General features: G+C 37.1%; 2 protein-coding genes across 4 annotated transcripts; one reads left to right on the top strand and one right to left on the bottom strand.

The window, feature by feature from the left end:
• The first annotated feature begins 1,243 nt into the window (after positions 1-1,243).
• LOC107913889 (GDSL esterase/lipase APG) lies at positions 1,244-16,840 on the top strand. Its single transcript, XM_041102979.1, has 6 exons — positions 1,244-1,341; positions 15,266-15,459; positions 15,554-15,684; positions 15,780-16,013; positions 16,138-16,393; positions 16,508-16,840. The coding sequence occupies exons 1-6, from the start codon at positions 1,280-1,282 to the stop codon at positions 16,699-16,701; spliced, it is 1,071 nt and encodes a 356-aa protein (XP_040958913.1). The 5' UTR covers positions 1,244-1,279; the 3' UTR covers positions 16,702-16,840.
• Positions 16,841-16,947: 107 nt separating this feature from the next.
• LOC107913888 (polyadenylate-binding protein 6) lies at positions 16,948-20,527 on the bottom strand. 3 transcript variants are annotated; one of them, XM_041102978.1, is made up of 8 exons: positions 20,173-20,527; positions 19,101-19,410; positions 18,748-19,007; positions 18,351-18,647; positions 17,959-18,242; positions 17,813-17,878; positions 17,403-17,621; positions 16,948-17,301 (listed from the first exon to the last, which is right to left on the bottom strand). In XM_041102978.1, the coding sequence occupies exons 1-8, from the start codon at positions 20,420-20,422 to the stop codon at positions 17,263-17,265; spliced, it is 1,725 nt and encodes a 574-aa protein (XP_040958912.1). In that variant the 5' UTR covers positions 20,423-20,527; the 3' UTR covers positions 16,948-17,262. The 3 variants fall into 3 exon arrangements, with proteins under 3 accessions (XP_040958912.1, XP_040958911.1, XP_016698046.2); XM_041102977.1 differs by having other exon boundaries at positions 16,948-17,320; XM_016842557.2 differs by having other exon boundaries at positions 16,948-17,305; positions 20,173-20,526.
• Between the last annotated feature and the right edge of the window lie 221 nt (positions 20,528-20,748).

The raw sequence follows: 20,748 nt of genomic DNA on the forward strand, positions 1-20,748 counted from the left end.
AGTCCTAAAATCTCGTCATCAAATTTGACACCCATACCAAGCAACTGATTCATCACACTCTGAAATTCACTAACATGGTCAGCTATAGACATTCCTTCTTTATATTTCAGCGCCATCATTTTCTTCAGCAAAAATAACTTGTTATTGCCCGACCTCGAAGCATACAAGCTTTCAAGCTTCTCCCACAATGTTCGAGCATGTGTCTCCTGATCAATGTGGTTGTAAACATTTTCTTCAACAAATTGCCGAATAAAGCCACACACTTGTTGATGCTCAAATTCCCATTCTTCATCACTTTTCGAATCGGGTTTTTGAGTAGTAAAGACCGGAAGATGCAAAGCCTTCACAAATAACAAGTCCTTCATTTTATTCCGCCAAAGTTGATAATTTGTGCCATTCAACATAATCATCTTGCTCGTATTAATTTTCATAATTATCTGACACAATAACCAAGCTCTGATACCAGTTTGTTGGGAAGAAACCGAACAACCGAAACAAAGCGAAAGCACAACCGGTGTTCTTTCTCTCCTTATAACTCTTGTCAAAAATTATGGCAAGCACAATAGCACAAGATATGTTCTCTAGCAACCTTAATCAACCACAAATCAACTAATGCAACCACAACAAAAATAAATAGAGACACCGATATTTTTACGTGGAAAACCCCTCTAAATCAAGGGTAAAAACCACGGGACTTTAGAGTCCGATAAAGAGCTCTACTATCATCAAATGTTCGACTACAAGATCACAATATCAAGCCTACAACAAGCATTCAACTCCGACAAGGCTAACAATATGTAATCTTTAGCAAAATAGAGAAAAATGAGAGAACATCACCAAAAAACGTAGCTGCTGAAAAATGGGTATTTCCGACGCTAAAAGACTCGGATGAAAAATCCGACCGTACAAAGTCAAGAACACCTTATCGCCTAGCTGCTGTCCAAAAATCAGCTCAATCGAACCACGGATGGACCTTCGATCGAAGAGTTGATCACTGCTGCACCAAGCTTGAAAAACTGATTTTTCTATTCTCTTTCTCTCTGTTTTAATTTGAGATTTTTTTTTTGTTTAGCTCTACAAAAATTTCTGCCCGCATCACCCGTTAAAAACTCCCCAAAAATGGCTTTTGACAAAACCAAAAAGAGACAATAAAATGTGGCAGAAATTATGGGTTTCCCACATAGTGGGACCCATACCCAACAAGTCTCATTCCGTCGGCCTACAAGGCCTAACTCAGTGCTCAAAGCTTCCCCAATACTATCCCCTGGTGAAAGTGAAAATGGAGGTTTACAGCAGAAGGCTGATGTTTCTAGTGTTTGCATTTGCATTAGTAAGTATAGGGTATGCACAAGAGTCAGCACCACTGGTTCCAGCAATACTGACTTTTGGTGACTCAGTGGTAGATGTGGGCAATAATGATTATCTCCCCTCCATCTTCAGGGCTAATTACCCTCCTTATGGGAGGGATTTCGCCAACCAAAAGCCTACAGGGAGGTTTTGTAATGGAAAGTTGGCCACTGACATCACTGGTAAGTAGAAGATGGTAGTCAAATTTCTTCCTTTTTATTTTCTTTAAGTAGTTCAAATGGAACTAAAGTTTGATATTTTGACTGAAACTTGCAGCTGAAACTCTAGGTTTACTACTTATCCACCAGCATATCTAAGCCCTGAAGCATCAGGGAACAACCTTTTTATTGGAGCCAATTTTGCTTCTGTTGGATCTGGCTATGACGACAGAGCTGCCTCTTTGAATGTGAGATTTTGATCCTATAAGTTTGAATCTCAGCATCGATAGCTTTGCAGCATAACTTCTAATTTTCCCTTCATTTTTGTTGGAGCTAAGTGCAACAAATAGCAAGGTTCAACAAAAATCTTGCCGAGCAAGAATCGAGACTTGCGGCAGAAACAAAGAAGAAAAATGAAATAAATTTTAAGCAAAGCTAAAATAGAGAGTATATGGATGAAATCTTGATTGAATTCATTCATTTTTTTAAAATGGCATAAAGCCTATTTATACAAGCTTACAACTTGACAACTTAGTTGGAATACAACTAAGTTTCATCATTACATCCACTTAAAATAAATCACCACCTACTACCACTAACAAACTTAGTTGGAATACAACTAAGTTTCATCATTACATCCAAATAATAATAATAATAATAATAATAATAATAATAATAATAATAATAAAACATGTGATTGCTACATGCTAACCATTGCTTCAATACTCCTCCTTGGTTTGCATGGAGCAAACACCTAGCTTCCTTCTTAGACATTCGAACCTTGTGACATTAAGGGCTTTAGTCAAAATGTCTGCAAGTTGATCCTCAGACTTACAATGGATCAGCTTCACTTCCTGAGCTTGCTCCATTTTTCGAACAACATGCAACTTGATGCTGAAATGCTTTGTTCTTCCATGGAACACTGGATTTTTAGCAATTGCAACTGAAGATTGGTTGTCACAGAAGATCTCAGTAGCTTCCTTTTGATGCACTTTCAAATCAGCTAAGATTTTCCTTAGCCAAATGGCTTGGTTGACAGCACTTGCAGCTGCCACATATTCTGCTTCAGCAGTAGATTGAGCCACCAGACTTTGCTTCTTCGAGCTCCAGCAAAACATGGCTGAACCAAGGTTGAAAGCATACCCTGAGGTGCTTTTCATGTCATCTATCGAGCCAGCCTAGTCACTATCAGTGTAGCCAACCAGCTTCAGATTTCCTTCCTTGCTGTACCTTAAACCATAGCTCAAAGTGCCTTTGACATATCTAAGCACTCTCTTAGCAGCTTGTAAATGCTTTTTATTGCAACAATGCAAGAACCTTGAGAGCAATCCTACAGCATACATTATGTCTGGTCTAGTGGCAGTTAAATATAACAGACAACCAACTAGACTTCTATAGGTTGTTTCACAAACCTTCTCAAAATCACCTTGGCTCGATAGTTTTTCTCCAACAGCAACAGGTGTTTTAGTTGCTTTACTGTTTTGCATGGAGAACTTGGTCAGAATCTTTGTGGCAAAGTTTCTCTGACTTAGAAATATTCCATTTTGTGCTTGAGTCACCTCCATTCCAAGGAAATAAGACATTTCCCCTAGATCAGACATTTCAAATACTTCTTGCATCTTGGTCTTGAAATCGACCAGCACTGCTCGATCTCCTCCTGTCACCAGCAGGTCATCAACATATAGGGATACAATGAGCTGTGTTTGTGTCCCTTGCTTCTTGACATACAGTGTTGGCTCACTCTTGCTTCGATCGAATCCCAAATTAGTCAAGTAGCCATCGATTCTGCTGTACCAGGCCCTTGGAGCCTGTTTTAAGCCATATAGGGCCTTCTTCAGTTTGTAGACCATATGCTCTCTGCCAGCTATCTCAAACCCTTGTGGTTGTTCAACATAGATCTCTTCATCTAAGAAACCATTCAGAAAGGCTGATTTCACATCGAGTTGATGGATTTCCACTCGAGCTGTGCTGCTAAGGCAATCAGTAATCTGATGGTGTCTAGCCTGGCCACTGGTGCAAAGGTCTCCAGGTAGTCCAGGCCATACCTCTGACTGAACCCCTTGACAACTAGCCTTGCTTTCAGTTTGTTCAAGGTACCATCAGCATTTTGCTTGGCTTTGTACACCCATTTCACCCCAATTATCTTCCTTTTGACTGGCCTTTCAACTAATTCCCAGGTCTGGTTCTTCTCAATCATGCTAATCTCCTCAGCCATTGCCTGCTTCCACTCTTGCTGAGCTTCAGCCTCTTCAAAATTGCTTGGTTCAGCTATGGCTACATGAGCTCTTTCATAAATCTCAGTCAATGGTCTTGTTCCTCTAACTGGTTCATCATCAATGTCCATTTCAGGAACATTTTGATCTGGCTCAGCTTGATCTACTGCAAGTCCTTCTCAAACTTCCTCAGGTTCATGTTTTTCCCAGTTCCAACATGACTTTTCATCAAATACCACATCCCTACTGACTGACACTTTCTTTGTTGAAGGATCCAAGATCCTATAGCCCTTCTTAACAGTGCTGTAGCCCACCAAAATACCAGGTCGAGCCCTTTCAGACAATTTGTCCCTTTTGACAGCAGGTACATGAGCATAACAGATGCATCCAAAGACCTTCAGATGAGCCAGTGATGGCTTGAATCTAAACCAGGCTTCGAATGGAGTCTTCTGATCCAAGGCCTTGGTTGGAAGCCTATTTTGAATGTAGTTTGCAGTGTTAACTGCCTCTGCCCATAGTGCTTTAGGCAGATTCTTCTGAATCATCAAGCACCTGGCCATATCCATCAAACTCCTATTCTTTCTTTCACTTACACCATTTTGCTGAGGTGTATATGTGTTGGTAAGTTGATGTTTGATGCCTACCTTATCACAGAAGGCTTGGAACTGAGCTGATGTGTACTCAGTCCCATTATCAGACCTTATGGACTTCAGCTTGCAACCTATTTCAGTCTCAGCAGCTGTCTTGAACTTCCAAAACACTGAGGCCGCCTCTGATTTCTGTTTTAGGAAGTAAAGCCAGCAATATCTTTAAAAATCATCAATGAACAGTATGAAGTACCTGTTTCCACTTAATGACTCAGTCCTCATAGGGCCACACACATCAGTGTGCACCAGTTGGAGTTTTTCAGAGGCTCTCCAGGCTTGATTCGAGGGAAATGGGAGTCTGGCCTGCTTTCCTAGCTGACACACTTCACACACATCATCATGATCCACTGAGTTGATGAAGTTTTCAGCCAAGTCCTCTCTGACCATTCGAGCCATCAATCTGAAGTTGGCATGTCCCAGTCTTTGATGCCAAAGCTTGGATTCATCTGATGTGACTGTGTAGGCAATGTCTGACTCCCTGGTCCAGTCAACTACAAAGCTCTTATTAGCCATAGGAACTGCCATCAGCTTGGATCCACTTGAATTATTGATTTGGCATTGGTTGTCTTTGAACACAACAGAATAACCTTTCTCCAGTAACTGAGCTATGCAGAGCAGGTTTCTGTCAATTTCAGGCACCAAAAGCACATTTGAAATCACTTTGGCACCTGTGGAGGTGCATATCAGCACATCACCCTTGCCTTCAGCTTGAATAAAATGTCCATTTCCTATCTTGACTTTAGTTCTGCAGCTTCTGTCTAAAGACTTGAAGATTGCAACATCAGGTGTCATGTGGTTGGTGCATTCACTGTCTAGAAGCCAACCAGATGAGAACCTTTCTTGAGCAGCTGAGCATAACACAGCAAAGACTTGCTCCTCTTGGTCACTGTCCTCCTTAGCTACTCGAGCTTCAGCTTTCTTCTGTTGAAACTGACTTTGCCTTGATTTGGCCTTGCTCTTGCAGACTCTCTCAACATGACCCTTCTTTTTACAATGCTGACATACAGCATCTGGATTGAACCAGCATTTTTCTTTTGGATGACCAGCCCTTCTGCAGTGCTTGTAAGTCTGACCCTCTTTTCTTGCAACATCAGTCCTTGGCTTGTCTCTCCAGGCCTTCTTGCCTTTGTAGGAAGTGTTTGTTCTTGCCTGAAAGGCACCTTCTTGATGCTCCTCCAGTCTGCTTGCTCTTCTTTGCTCTTGAGCATATAAAGCATTGATCAACTCTGTCAGGGAGATGGTGTACAGGTCCCTTGAGTCCTCGAGAGATGAGATTTTTGCCTCATACCTCTCGGGCAGAGTTGCAATAACCTTCTCCACTATCCTAGCTTCCTTGAGCTGCTCTCCAAGGAGCCTTATGCTGTTAACCACAGCCATAATCCTGTCAGAGTACTGCTTGATAGTTTCTTCTTCCTTCATCTTCAAATTCTCGAAATCTCTCCTTAAGTTCAACAACTGTTGCTGCCTTGTCCTCTCTGTCCCTTGAAACTCCTCTTGCAACTTGTCCCAGGCTTGTTTTGGTGATTCACAGGCCATAATCCTTGTGAAAATCACATCTGACACTGAGTTCTGGATGCAAGACATGGCTTTGTGCCTCTTGGTCCTCTCATCAGCATGCTGCCTGATTTGAGCCACTGTTGGATTGCCTCTAAGTGGCTCTGGTTCAACATCTGAGTTGACTACCTCCCACAGATCGAAAGCTTGTAGGTAGGTCTTCATTTTAACCACCCATATGTGGTAGCCTTCTCCATTGAAGACTTGAGGTGCAGCTGGTGAAAAGCTTGATGAAGCCATGAATTTGTATAACAGATCCCTTAAGAAATAGACTCTTGATACCAATTGTTGGAGCTAAGTGCAACAAATAGCAAGGTTCAACAAAAATCTTGCCGAGCAAGAATCGAGACTTGCGGCAGAAACAAAGAAGAAAAATGAAATAAATTTTAAGCAAAGCTAAAATAGAGAGTATATGAATGAATTCAATCAAGATTTCATCCATATACTCTCTATTTTAGCTTTGCTTAAAATTTATTTCATTTTTCTTCTTTGTTTCTGCCGCAAGTCTCGATTCTTGCTCGGCAAGATTTTTGTTGAACCTTGCTATTTGTTGCACTTAGCTCCAACAATTTTTGAGTGTCATTTTTGCAGCATGCTATCACGTTGAGTCAGCAAGTAGAGTATTTCAAGGAGTACCAGGCAAAGCTAGCAAAGGTAGCTGGTAGTAGCAAGTCAGCATCCATCATCAAGGATGCACTCTATGTATTGAGTGCTGGAAGCGGTGACTTTCTCCAGAACTACTATGTCAATCCTTTGGTTAACCATGCCTATACTCCAGAACAGTATGGCTCTTTCCTTATTGATGCCTTCACAAGATTCGTCCAGGTACATACTGTTGCTTGTTTTCTAGGAGTGAGTCTCGGATACAAGTATGTATCTGACACCAGTATGTTCAATTTTTTATAAAGCTTTTTCTTTTTTCATTTATATTTGGTTGATATAAACAGAACGTGTATGGCTTGAGCGAGGAAAATTGGTGTTACTTCTCTTCCTGCGTTAGGTTGCATTCTCTTAGCAAGAACATTGTTTGGTTACCATGAGAAGGGATGTGTGAGCAGGTTCAATACCGACGCTCAGCAATTCAACGAAAAGCTCAACGCAGCAGCAACCGATCTCCAGAAGTAACACCCTAATCTCAAGATTGTGGTTTTTGACATTTACAAGGCCCTTCTTGATGTTGTTAATACCCCTTCAAACTATGGTAAGGTCAGAGTTTTTCCCTGTTTTAGTCTAGTGGGTGAAAAAAGAGATTTCTTTAATGGTGAAGAGAATCGATATTATGTAACTACTGCAAATGACTCTGTTTTGATTTGGTAGGTTTCCTAGATGCAACGAGTGGCTGCTGTGGCACAGGGACTGTAGAGACAACTGTATTCATGTGCAATCCGTATACACTGGGAACTTGTCCCAATGCCTCCAAGTATGTGTTTTGGGACAGTGTTCATCCGTCGCAGGCTGCTAATCAGGTCCTTGCAGATGCATTGATTACTGAGGGCATTGAGCTCATTGGTTAGTCAGGGCTTTGATTCGCTAGGACACCATGTCTACTTGCCCTTTTAAAACTGTACTAAGCTTTGTCACTACTCCTTTTACTATTATCTAAATAAAAAAGTGATTCATATTGTAGAAGCTTGTATTTGTAGTTAAACCTTCCTTTTTCCTCAACGTATCTTTCTTATTAGATTAGTTACAATTCCTAAATGTATCTTAGGACCAAGTAAATATAATAGATTAACTTGATTAAAGCTAATTGATAATATTATTAATTAATTATCAATTTTTAACCTATCAACCTTAAAATCCAAATCAATTATTAAAAAATTAACATCTTTAACTTCAAATATTAAAATTTATAACTTTTCCAAATACATATACCACGTTAAAAAAAACATAACTAACAGCTTACCATATTAAAATAAGCTTAAAGAAAATTAAAATAGCATTTTAGTTGGGTTTACAAATGTAGTCTTAAATTATTTATCAAATTTATTCTAATTACTTATTTAATTTTAAGGCTTATGATAATTTGTTCCCACAAAGAGTGGTAATTTTAGGTCCTTAAACGTCTGAAAAACATGGAGTAATAAAGCACACATGCATGATGTTAAAAGTAAAAAAAGGAAATACCTTGGTGGGGAATTTAATAAAGATTCTTTGAATTAATTATTGAAAAAGGCTTGGACATTCCCAGTCAACGTTGACTTCACCTGCTTTCTTCTTTTCTAGTTCAATACAATAGACTTTGGACTGCTTAGAGATAGTTAAAGACTAAACAAATACTAACAGGGTTTGAATCCTATTAAGTAAAGCTTTGTGGTTCCAAAATCTTATTACTATAAAGAGAAATGATAAGGTCAATTTTGAAAATTACAGAAATTAATTCTCAAAAATTAAAATTTGGGGAATAAAATGAAATTAATTTTGATCAGAATTGAGGTAAAATATTTAGATGATTTGAATTGTAGGGATGATATATGTCTTCCTTCAATCTTCTCTTTCTACTATAACAACTTGAGATATTATGTGTATATATATCATAATAATATTATTTTTATCTTTTAATTATATCCTGTTTAATATTCATGGATCCATGTTGGTCCTTGAAATAATACTAACTCTTTGCTTTTTATAATTTTTATTTTTAAAGACATATAGCTTTTTTACGTTAATTATTTTTTATTTGATATAAAGTTTATTTAGATACAAATAAGAAAATTATATCATTCATCCCAACAAATTTGTAACATTTTTATTTTTTATGGTTAAATTTTTTATTATTTAGATTTGTTATGGGTAAAAAATATAAAAAGATTATAACAATTTGATACAATACCTAAATTAAAAAATTTTAATGAAATTTTTATCAAAAAATAAATAAATGAAATAGTTTTTTATTATTAAAGTAAAATTATAAAACTAATTTTAGGTTTGGGTAAATAATTATAAAAGAAATGAAGGTTAAAAAGGAAAGGAAAGGAAGGAACTCGCCATTCCTAATTCTGAATTTGGACACAAAGCTAGTGTCTAACTCCCCAAACATGCCTTTATCTAATGCCATGCGATGAGTGCAGCCACTGTCAATCAACTAATTCTTTCTACCTTTGCTCGAACTTGCAAAGCAAGAGGCAGTAAAAACATGCTCCTCTTGAGCTTGAACATTCTCAGCAGCTTGAGCTTGATTCTGCTGCTGTGGTTGTATTTTTGCCTTGTTCTTGCAAACTTCCTCAATGTGGCCAAGTTGCTTGCAAACTTTCTCAATGTGGCCAAGTTGCTTGCAGCTTCTACATTGAATGTCAGGTCTGTACCAACAATATTTTTCTAAATGAGTGGACTTTTTGCAGTGAGTGCATGGTGGAAACTTCCTTTTAGCAGCATCCTTCTTTCCTTTTTCTTTCTTTTTTGACCAAGGTTTCTTGCCCTTGTAACTTGAGCTCGAGCTTGAGCTTTCTTTACTTCTGGCCTGAAGGAGCTAGAATGTTCCTCCATCTTGTTTGCCCTTCTCTGCTCTTGTGCATAGAAAGCATTTATTAGCTCTGTGTCAAGGATATAGCTGATAGGTCCCTAGAGTCCGTCAAGGAAGAAATTTTTGACTCATACTTCTCTGGAAGAGTTGTAATGACCTTTTCAACTATTCTTTTGTCACTAAACTTATCCCCAAGAAGCCTTATATTGTTGACTGTAGCCATAATCCTGTCAGAATACTACTTGATGGTTTCAGACTCCTTCATCTTCAGATTCTCGAAGTCCCTCCTTAAGTTGATCAACTGCTGCTGCCTGGTTTTGTCTGACCCTTGAAACTCTTCCTTGAGTCTGTCCTAGGCCTGCTTTGGTGTGTCACAAGCCACTATCCTTGTGAAGATCACATCTAAAACTCCATTTTGAAGGCATGACATAACCTTACACTTTTTGGCACAGTCCTTATTGTGCTGCCTAATTTGAGCTATGGTTGGATTAGCTCTCAAAAGTGGTGGCTCTGTGTCAACTTGAACAACACTCCACAAATTATGAGCCTGCAGATATGTTTTCATTTTCACAGTCCAAATGTTGTAGTTTTCACCAGCAAAGACAGGTGGGGTGGTGGTGAGAAACTCATTCTTTTGCAACAACTAAACAAACCAACTAAAACAGCTTCTGTTTCTTTTCTTTCAAGCACGAATCACTTAAAGAGCAACACACAGCAAAAGGTCCTCAAAGATGACAGGCTCTTGATACCATTTGTTGAGTTTAAATCAATATGTAAAGATCAAAAACACTAAAAATTTGTGTTTGAAATATGAAAAACAGAGGCAAAAATGGATGTTGGATGAGAGAAAAGTGTTGACTTATCTCATTACTTCAATTAGCCATATAACATGTACATAAGTAGCTCAAATACATTGGAAGAAAACAAACTTAACTTGTACTAGTATCCAAGCTGTAAAATCAGCTTAATGATAACTTAAAAAGCTACTAAAACAGCTAAGTACTTGACTAATCATTAGCAAAACAAAAGGTTAGAATCAAACTAATAAAAGTCCCATGTTACAAAAGTTTAATGACCAAAATACATAATGGACATTAGCTTGCTACTGCATTCTTGTGAACATTTGCTTGCTGCTGCGTTGTTGGCAACTTTCAACATGCATGGACATTTATTATGTTAAGCTTTATTTTTCAAATCAAACTTTCATTCGGAATGGATTCGAACTTGATGTTTTCCATTCTTATGTGGAGTTTTTCTTTCCATTCTTATGTGGAGCTTTACTGTCCCCTTTTAAAGTCGTTTATTTCAGATTCAAAGAGTAAAAACCGTTGTTTTATAAATTTAAAACCCTATCCCTGGAAGTGGCTATTTTTGGGGTACTTTTATGGTTCCTTTAGTTCATCTTTGATCCTTTCGGCATGGATCCTTTCTCTACTATGAATGTTTTGTGGTGAAGTGAATGAGTGTATTGTACTGACGCTAAAGTATCTTCTGGACAAGGATGATATTTATAACCGTATCTGGTATCCCTCCCAACTTCCACGTTCTGTTCCAATTAATACCTCATCGGATATTGATACTCAAGGCAGTGGTAATTTGTATAAACTACCTATTGAGGTGTTGAGAACAGCTGTCCGGTCCTTTAATGGCTCCAATTCCTTGAATCACTCATCCTCTTTTACTTCTAGCTATGAATATAATCTCTACTTTCACTTTGCTGAACTTGAGTTTTTTGAAGATTAACAAAGAGAAATAAGTAAAACTGTGAATGGTATCATGCAAGGACCTTTCACTCTCCAATACTTAAAACCATTCCATAAGTTTCCAGAGATTACGGACAGTTGAAGGGAACATTACTTTTACTATTTCTACAACAATGGAGTCTGGCCTTCCTCCAATCCTCAATGCGCTTGAGTATTACCTACTTGAACAATTCACCGATTCCGCTGCAGACCCATCAGATGGTACCCTTCTATTTGATAGTGGTACACCACATTTGATTCTGTGCAAGAACCTGAGTTCAAGTAAATTAACAGGGGAGATATCTCCATCGCTGGCTCATCTCCTGGAGCTAGAGTCTACGTATGTATTTTACTAAACTTATAGTGTCCAAGTTAATTCAGAAACGCACCCAACCCATAGCTGCACGATATCTGGTCTAGCAACTCCTTTTAAATCCTTCACTCAACACTTCTCTTCCATGTTTGCAGATTCTAGTTTTAGGAAGGTCATGAAGTTTGCATTCCACATTTGACATATTTCACCCTTTTTCCTGCAGTGATTTATCATACAATGATTTGACTAGATCTGTGACAGATGTTTTAGCAACTTTACCAAAATTGAAATCCCTGTAAGTTTTCTTGACTGAACCGATTTTTATTTATAGGCTTTGTGATATAATATATTATATATGCGCAATGCCTATTTAAGAAAATTGTTAATGATATAAATATTACACTTGATGTGTAGAAATATATCGGGAAACAAGCTCAAGGGTCCAATTCCCAATCTCTCAAGGACAAATCTGATCATGGGTCACTGCTTCTAAGGCTCTCTCATTTCCTACACTAGCACAAATTTTCTAGCTCACCTTACAGTCAAGTTCCTATGACGCAGGCTATCCTACATATATGTATAGATAAAGAGAGAATATGATCTTTTCTTTTCATTCTTAGGTTAAGATTAGTCGCCTATTATTTCTTATGTAGATTCTTTTTATCGTTTCACATTTCAAAATTATTTCTTATGGTATTATTGGATCATTTGGGTCATATTTTCCACTGATGCATCCCGGCATTTATCTGTTCCGATGAATGGCAGTTTAGATGAAAACCAAACATCATGTCAGAGGGATCCTTGTGAAGGAAATCGCAAGAAGTTTATTGTTCCAGTTGCCGTATCCATTATAGCTGCTGTGGCCCTTGTTATCCTCTTAAGCGTTCTATTCATCTTTCATAGGAAAAGAAAGAGAAAACAAACTGGTATTTTCACTCTTTCATGTCCATAAATTAATTTTCTTTTCCTTGTTATGGCTGGTTGCACTTTTTTGTATAATGTGTTTAGTTTGTTTGAGCTTTAAGTAAATATCTTATTCATCCAGAAACAAAGAAAGAAATGAAAATAAAAAGGTGAATGTTGTTGCTAATATGATGTTTTGATTTAATACTGCTTCCCTAATTGTTGTAGATCTTAATAATACTATTGCATCAAATAAGGAAGGGTTTCTGAAATCCAAGAATCAGCCATTTACTTACTCTGAGATTGTTACAATTACTGCTAACTTCGAGACCGGAATTGGAGAGGGAGGGTTCGGAAAGGTGTTCCGTGGTCACCTAAACGATGGCACACCAGTAGCAGTGAAGTTGCTTTCTTCATCATCAAAGCAAGGATACAAGGAATTCCAAGCAGAGGTTAGATGTGTTGCTACCCTTTTCAACTATAAGTTCGAAAGTTCCATCTCATGTTTACATGCTCATTTGCATATAAGATGACGTATTAATTATTTAAAATAATACAGGCGCAATCTTTGATGATCGTACATCATAAGAACCTTGTTTCTCTAATCGGTTACTGCAAGGAGGATGACCACATGGCACTTATTTATGAGTTCATGTCTAATGGAAACCTGAGGCAGCATTTATTTTGTATGGATGATGGTATCATGTATATTCTAAGTTTTTATGTTTAGGGTGGAAATAGCTATGTGGTGTGCACAACGAACTTCAAAACAAAGACCAGACATCAGTCAAGTAATAGCGAAACATTGGACACGTTAACTCAACTGTTACTGCCATTACAAATAAGTGTCTCATATCATCCAGTTTTATGTTTATATATATATATATATAATAAGTGCCAAAAAATTACAAAAAGAAAATCAGAAAAATAAGACAAAAATAAGGAAAAACCTAAAAAAATTAAAATCAAGAAAAACTCTAAAACTTTTATAGCATTTAAAAAACATACTTTTCTTTCCAAAAAAAAAAACATAAAATACAAAAAAAAAGTATTAAAATGATAATTGAATGCAATTTTAGGACAGAAATATTACATTAATCCTAATTGTCTTAGCAATCCATCAATGGATATTTGGAAGGTATTGCTGAATAATGCTTTTATGACTGACTTGAGATATGCAAGAGATTACATCTTTTATTACCAAAATGGTAAAAAGGTGTGGATATTTGTGTGGAAAGATATTATGCATGCTCTATTGTAAACATGTAATTAAGTTTAATAATCCATCTTGTCTTAGCAATCCATTATGTTAAAACTAATTTTTTATATTTTTATCTTAATTATTTGTTTATAATTAAATTTAAAAATAAAATGTAATTATTTAATGAATTTAGCATAATTAATAATTTTAGAATTAATATTTTGATATGTAACTAAGCTATATTTACAAGTATATTATATATATGAAAATCATTTAAAAATTTCAATTAATCTAAAATGATACACGGAAACATGTCAATACTAACATGTATCAATAGTAGAACAAATATGCTGATATAGGAGGACGTGAGTTTAAATATGCTGAAGCGTATTATCCTCTTATTTATGAGTTGAGGAGAGACGATGGGCTTAAATACATGTGTTCTCATTATAATTTATTTTTAATGTTATTAATTTTCTTATTTTCAAATCTTTTTAACTTAACGAAATTGTAATAACCGTAAATTTTCTAAAATAATTATTTATTAATATGCAATAATCACAAATAAGCAATTTAAAATGCTAAACAATTTAATTTAATTTTTTTTTACCGAAACATACTTAAAATTTTGAAATTATAGCGATGCATATGCATAGCTTTAGCTCAAATCCAGCATCTATGAAAATCTATTTGGAAAGAGAAGGGATACCCTAAACTGCAATAATGAGAGACCACAGGCAAAGCTTTAATTCCACATTGAAAAACGGCCTCTATCCCACCAATTTCATTTCTATGCTCCAAAACCTACTATTTACAGGTAATATATATATATATACCATCAGATACAATTTATGTGTACCATTTTAGGGAAAAAAGAGAGTTTTTTTGTGTCCTAATATACTTCCCCATGGTTACATAATGATGTAAGGAATGAAGTTCACTTCAGCAGTGGCCCCTTGGCTTGACTTGGATCCTCACTATACATCTTTATCTACACCTTTAGATGATCTGTTCTGTTTCAACTAAATTGGTAATTAGACTTTAGGACATCTATTAACCTGGTAACCCACATGGTCAAATTAAAGAAATTAATTAAGGAAGCCTCTCTAGAAAGCAAGTGAAGATGCATTTTGTTGGATACTTAACCTTCTTTTTTTCTGTGAAAAGGTAATATCTTATTTGTATAAATCTATGAGAGGTGGACGAATTTCTTGTCTTTGTACCAAAACTACATTAAATAACCTTTTTTTCCCTCTCTATTTTTTGCAAAATAACTCCTGCACATGCAGTTGCTCTTTCGTTCCACACCATGAACGTCACTGCTCTTTTATTATCATCCCAACCACTTTTCTTCGTTTTGATTAAATACACACACAATTTCATAAATGTAAGCTTCTCCCATTCATTCATTTTATGACTAAACAGAGATTTTAAAACGGAAAAAAAAATATTTAAACGAAAAACAAAAAACTGGTTAATATCTATCTATCTATAATGTACGACATGAATGATAATAATATTCATTTGAACTACTCTCATTTATTGGCCTTTATCAACCCCCATCTCCCTTCATTCATCACATGCTAGTCTCATTCCGTCGGCTTATAAGGCCTAAGTCAATGCTCAAAGCTTCCCCAATACTATCCCCTGGTGAAAGTGAAAATGGAGGTTTACAGCAGAAGGCTGATGTTTCTAGTGTTTGCATTTGCATTAGTAAGTATAGGGTATGCACAAGAGTCGAACTCGACCACTCTGGTTCCAGCAATACTGACTTTTGGTGACTCAGTGGTAGATGTGGGCAATAATGATTATCTCCCCACCATCTTCAGGGCTAATTACCCTCCTTATGGGAGGGACTTCACCAACCAAAAGCCTACCGGGAGGTTTTGTAATGGAAAGTTGGCCACTGACATCACTGGTAAGTAGAAGATGGTAGTCAAATTTCTTCCTTTTTCTTTTCTTTAAGTAGTTCAAATGGAACTAAAGTTTGATATTTTGACTGAAACTTGCAGCTGAAACTCTGGGGTTTACTACTTATCCACCAGCATATTTAAGCCCTGAAGCATCAGGGAACAACCTTCTTATTGGAGCCAATTTTGCTTCTGCTGGATCTGGCTATGACGACAGAGCTGCCTCTTTGAATGTGAGATTTTGATCCTATAAGTTTGAATCTCAGCATCGATAGCTTTGCAGCATAACTTCTAATTTTCCCTTCTTTTTTGAATGTCATTTTTGCAGCATGCTATCACGTTGAGTCAGCAAGTAGAGTATTTCAAGGAGTACCAGGCAAAACTAGCAAAGGTAGCTGGTAGTAGCAAGTCAATATCCATCATCAAGGATGCACTCTATGTATTGAGTGCTGGAAGCGGTGACTTTCTCCAGAACTACTATGTCAATCCTTTGGTTAACCATGCCTATACTCCAGACCAGTATGGCTCTTTCCTTATTGATGCCTTCACAAGATTCGTCCAGGTACATACTGTTGCTCGTATTCTAGGAGTGAGTCTCGGATACAAGTATGTATCTGACATCAGTATGTTCAATTTTTTATAAAGTTTGTCTTTTTTTTTCATATATATTTGGTTGATATAAACAGAACGTGTATGGCTTGGGAGCGAGGAAAATTGGTGTTACTTCTCTTCCTCCGTTAGGTTGCATTCCCTTAGCAAGAACATTGTTTGGTTACCATGAGAAGGGATGTGTGAGCAGGTTCAATTCCGACGCTCAGCAATTCAACAAAAAGCTCAACGCAGCAGCAACCAATCTCCAGAAGCAACACCCTGATCTCAAGATTGTGGTTTTTGACATTTACAAGGCCCTTCTTGATGTTGTTAATACCCCTTCAAACTATGGTAGGGGCAGAGTTTTTCCCTGTTTTAGTCTAGTGGGTGAAAAAAGAGATTTCTTTAATGGTGTAGAGAATCGATATTATGTAGCCACTGCAAATGACTGTTTTGATTTGGTAGGTTTCGTAGAAGCAACGAGAGGCTGCTGTGGCACAGGGACTGTAGAGACAACTGAATTCTTATGCAATCCGCATACACTGGGAACTTGTCCCAATGCCTCCCAGTATGTGTTTTGGGACAGTGTTCATCCATCGCAGGCTGCTAATCAGGTCCTTGCAGATACATTGATTGTTCAGGGCATTCCCCTCCTTTGATTCGCCAGGACACCGTGTCTACTTGCCCTTTTTAAACTGTACTAAGATCTGTCACTACTCCTTTTTCTATTATCTTAATCAAAAAGTGACTCGTATTGTAGAAGCTTGTATTTGTAGTTAAACCTTCCTTTTTCCTCAACGTATATTTCTTTTTAGATTATTTACAATTCCTAAATGTATGAAAATGTGATACAGCTACAGTGTTGGGAAAAAAATGAACAACAAAGAAAAAGATGTAGAAGGAAATAAGAAAGAAGAAAACTGTTTTTTGTCCCTTCTAATTTTGGATACAAGGAAAATATATTCCAGACAACATATAACACTGTCTTATGCATAATCAGCAAGTGATTGGCAAAACTGAAAAGCTACCTAGGCAAAGAGTAGGCATGTTAGGAATGTCTAATGACACCGGCTAATAGCTCAAGCAACGGGCAGATTTAGGGTTGGTAAAAGTAACAGCATCGTTGCCAGTCCTGGCATTTGCCTCCTTTAGCACTTGGACTGGCTTGTCTTTAATGGCCAAGGAATTTGGAGAATTAAGTAGCTTGAGTACATCAGAGTTCATCTCCAACAGCACTCCTGATACCTTCGCGGCGTGTTCTGGCTGAGTGATAGAGAGCTTATTACAAAGCACAATATTAAAACGAAACAAAAAGAAACATTCTCCTAAAAGAAGTCTACTGGAAACTGAAATTGCAAACCTTAAGATTCTCTACAAATGGGTGAGTTAGATTTTCATTGTTTTCAGAGTTTCCAGGGGATGTTGCTGCAGTAACAGGTTCGATATCTGCTAATGCTACCGAAGAGTTTTCCGCAGGTTCACACCTTTTGTTCCCCTTCTTTCTGAAACCTACTTTCTTACTCCCAGAATTGACATGGTCCAGCTCTCGGAGCCGAACATTAGAGTTATATGTCATAGACTGTAACAGAAGGGAATAAGTAGTCAAGTGGAATCCAAGCTTAATCTTGTTGGAAAAGCAAAAACCAATCAGTCACACAAGTAAACAAATAACAAAAGAAAATGTTATACAAAAAACGTGCCATGAAATTCCATTAGCTAATATCAAGAATTAGAAATTAAAATTCTAAGGGAAAAAATGGTAGCTCATACATGCTGTTTGTACATGCAGTCTCTTCTGATCCCAGCAATGCTCGGGTGCACGTGTCTCATTTGATCCTGTTGGAATACAAGAATAATAGTCAGAACAGAGATGCAGAAAAAAAATCTAGTTTCCAAGAAAAATTATACATGCTTACATATGAGAAGTTTTGTTGTTCATCTGTTGTTGCAAAAGGATACTGGCCCATGTTTGTAACAAAATGTTGATATAAGGATGGCTGGCACAGGAGAGGGGAGACAGTAGGGCAAGGGGGGAAATTGAAGTAAAATGAGTGGAACTGAGGGGTACCACCATTGCAACTAGATTGATATGAGGATTGTACTGGGGTGTTTTGCATATAGTAATACTGCAATTCCTTGCAGCGATCTTCTTTACGTTGAGCTACTGCTACATATAAAAACTTTCCCTCAAAAAAGGTTCCTAAGCAATTTCAACATTCAGATTAGTAACAATAAACAGTTCCTAAAAAGAAATCGAAACTCGAACTATTATGACAAAGGAAAAAGGACATGGAGAACTTTGTCTCACCATTAAGCCCATGTAAAGCTGCCGTCGCTTCTTCAGGAGAGGAAAAGCACACAAAGCCAAATCCCTTACTTCTTCCATTTTCAAGGCGCATCACCCTAGCTGAGGTTATTCGTCCAAAGCGACCAAAAACTTCTTGTAATCTTTTGTCATCAATAGAATCATTAAGGTTCTTCACGTAGAGATTCGAAGCCTTCAATTTCTCAAAACGGCAGTTGAACACATCCTTGTACTTGTTTTTCAATAGCTTTGTCCTTTCAGCCTTCTTCTGAGCCCTTCCCACAAACAAATTCTTTGAACCTGATCAACAAATCAATTTCATATATGCACCTGATTACTATTTTGGATGAACTACTAAGTTTTAAAAGGTAAAAACACGAACATGATCATTCATTTTTACCAAGTTGTAAACCGTTCATAGCCTCGAGAGCCTTCTTAGCATCATCTGGGGATTGAAAGTTGACAAACCCAAAACCTCTTGACATCCCATTGCCATCCTTCATGATTACAACACTGCAAACCTTCCCGTATCTAGAAAACATTTCTTTAAGAAGATCCTCTGTCATGTCATCAAACAAATTTTTCACATAGAGATTAGTGAACTTCTCTTCTTCAGAAGTAGTTGTCCTCTCGCTCTTCCTGACAAATTTGGCCACATATCTGCCAAGGAAGTGCAACAAACAGAAAATTATACTGAAATCCACAATAAAAGTCTAACAGTTAATTATACTATACAAGGATAGATAGTCTTACAACTTCCTCCCTTCAAGCATAGTATCATGGAGCGCGGTCATGGCAGCCATAGCTGATCCCTCTGAATCGAACTGTACAAATCCAAATCCTTTACTCTTGCCATTTTCTTCAGCGATTTTACACGAAAGAATAGTCCCAAAACGGCAGAATATTCCTTCCAAGCAAGCGCTGCTTATAGAAGGGTCCAGGTTCTTGACAAAAAGATTACCGATACCAATCTTTCTTGGAAAAGGATCTCTCTGAGACCACATTATCCTCATTGGTTTCCCCTTTAGGTCAGTGTGGTTTAGACAAGCGAAAGCTTTACGTGCTGGTAAAAAACAGAGGATAAACATTAAAAATACCTCAAGACCTCAGCTGAAAAGCAAGATTTATTAAAGAAACTAGAAATACAGAGGAATGGAATTACATGTTGTTAGAAAAAACAATACCCATCACATAAAGGGGCAAGAAAAAACTTAAGCAAAACATTAAAAAGAGAAAGTTCGCAATAAATAGACCAAACGAAACAAAAAGAATGTCTATAGATTATGCACAAAACAGAAACACGCAAAATTGGAAAAAGAAGACATGAATGATAGATAAGAAATCTGGAAATCGTAAAACTAGCCAAGAAAATAAATCGTTGAAGGAAATAGGAAAAGGGAAAGAAAAGAAAAGAAAAGAAAGAAAGGGAAACAAGCCAGGAACTCAGCAGAAAAAAAATGAACAACGAAGATAACATGGTTAGTTGAAGAAAACAATATGAACCAAATAAGAAATTTATGGGAAATGGCTTCTTCTTTAACCTAATGAAATGAAATCCATGTAAAGAAATAACGTAAACACTTTAGAAACAGAGAAAACAGAGCATAAAAGAGCTTTTGGAAACTCTTTAAGAGTAAGGGTTCCAAGAAACGAAAGCATGCAAGAAAATAAACGAACTAAAGAGAGACAAAGAAAAAAGAAACCCAAATTCTTAACATGAAACAAAAATGAACGGGGGGAATATTAAAACTTCAAGAAATTTGAGAAACAGAGGTTTCTGAAAAAAAAGAATGTAAGAAAAGTAAGAGGAGGAAAGAAAAGACACCATGAAAATGAGAGAAGAAGTTGATGTAAGCGTAACGAAGAGACTTCCTAGTACGGAGGCAACGGCAAAGGCGAAGAGAAGAGACGGGAGCAATAGCAGAGAATTTGTTAATGAGGTCAGTCTCAGTAACGTCCGGGTCTAAATCACCCACGTACAATGAAGCTCGTTGAAGAGAATTCCACCCTCCTCCTGCAACATTCGACGCCTGTAGTGGCAGTGGAAGAGACGGTGGCTGTGCTGCTGACGCCATTTTGCTTTGATTCGTTTGGTTAAACCCCGAGAGAAACAGTGAGTGAGGGAGAGAGACGAAGGGCTTTTCTGGTTATAGTTGGTTTCGTTATAAAGGTGAGCTGTGTAGTAGTACGCTACGCTATATATTGATATTTTTTGGCTTATTTGTTCGTACGGCTTCCTGACGCAATTTAAGGTTTTCTTTTTTTTCTACTACATTTGTATACTGGCTTTCTATATTGACACGTGTTACTTATTGACTCGGGTTTTAACCATGCCCATCATCATTTAAGTGGGAATTACGATTGTGATAGATTTTGAATAAAAATATTAAGTTTAAAAAAT

This window comes from Gossypium hirsutum, chromosome D10, assembly GCF_007990345.1.
Source record: "Gossypium hirsutum isolate 1008001.06 chromosome D10, Gossypium_hirsutum_v2.1, whole genome shotgun sequence".
Lineage (NCBI taxonomy): Eukaryota > Viridiplantae > Streptophyta > Magnoliopsida > Malvales > Malvaceae > Gossypium > Gossypium hirsutum.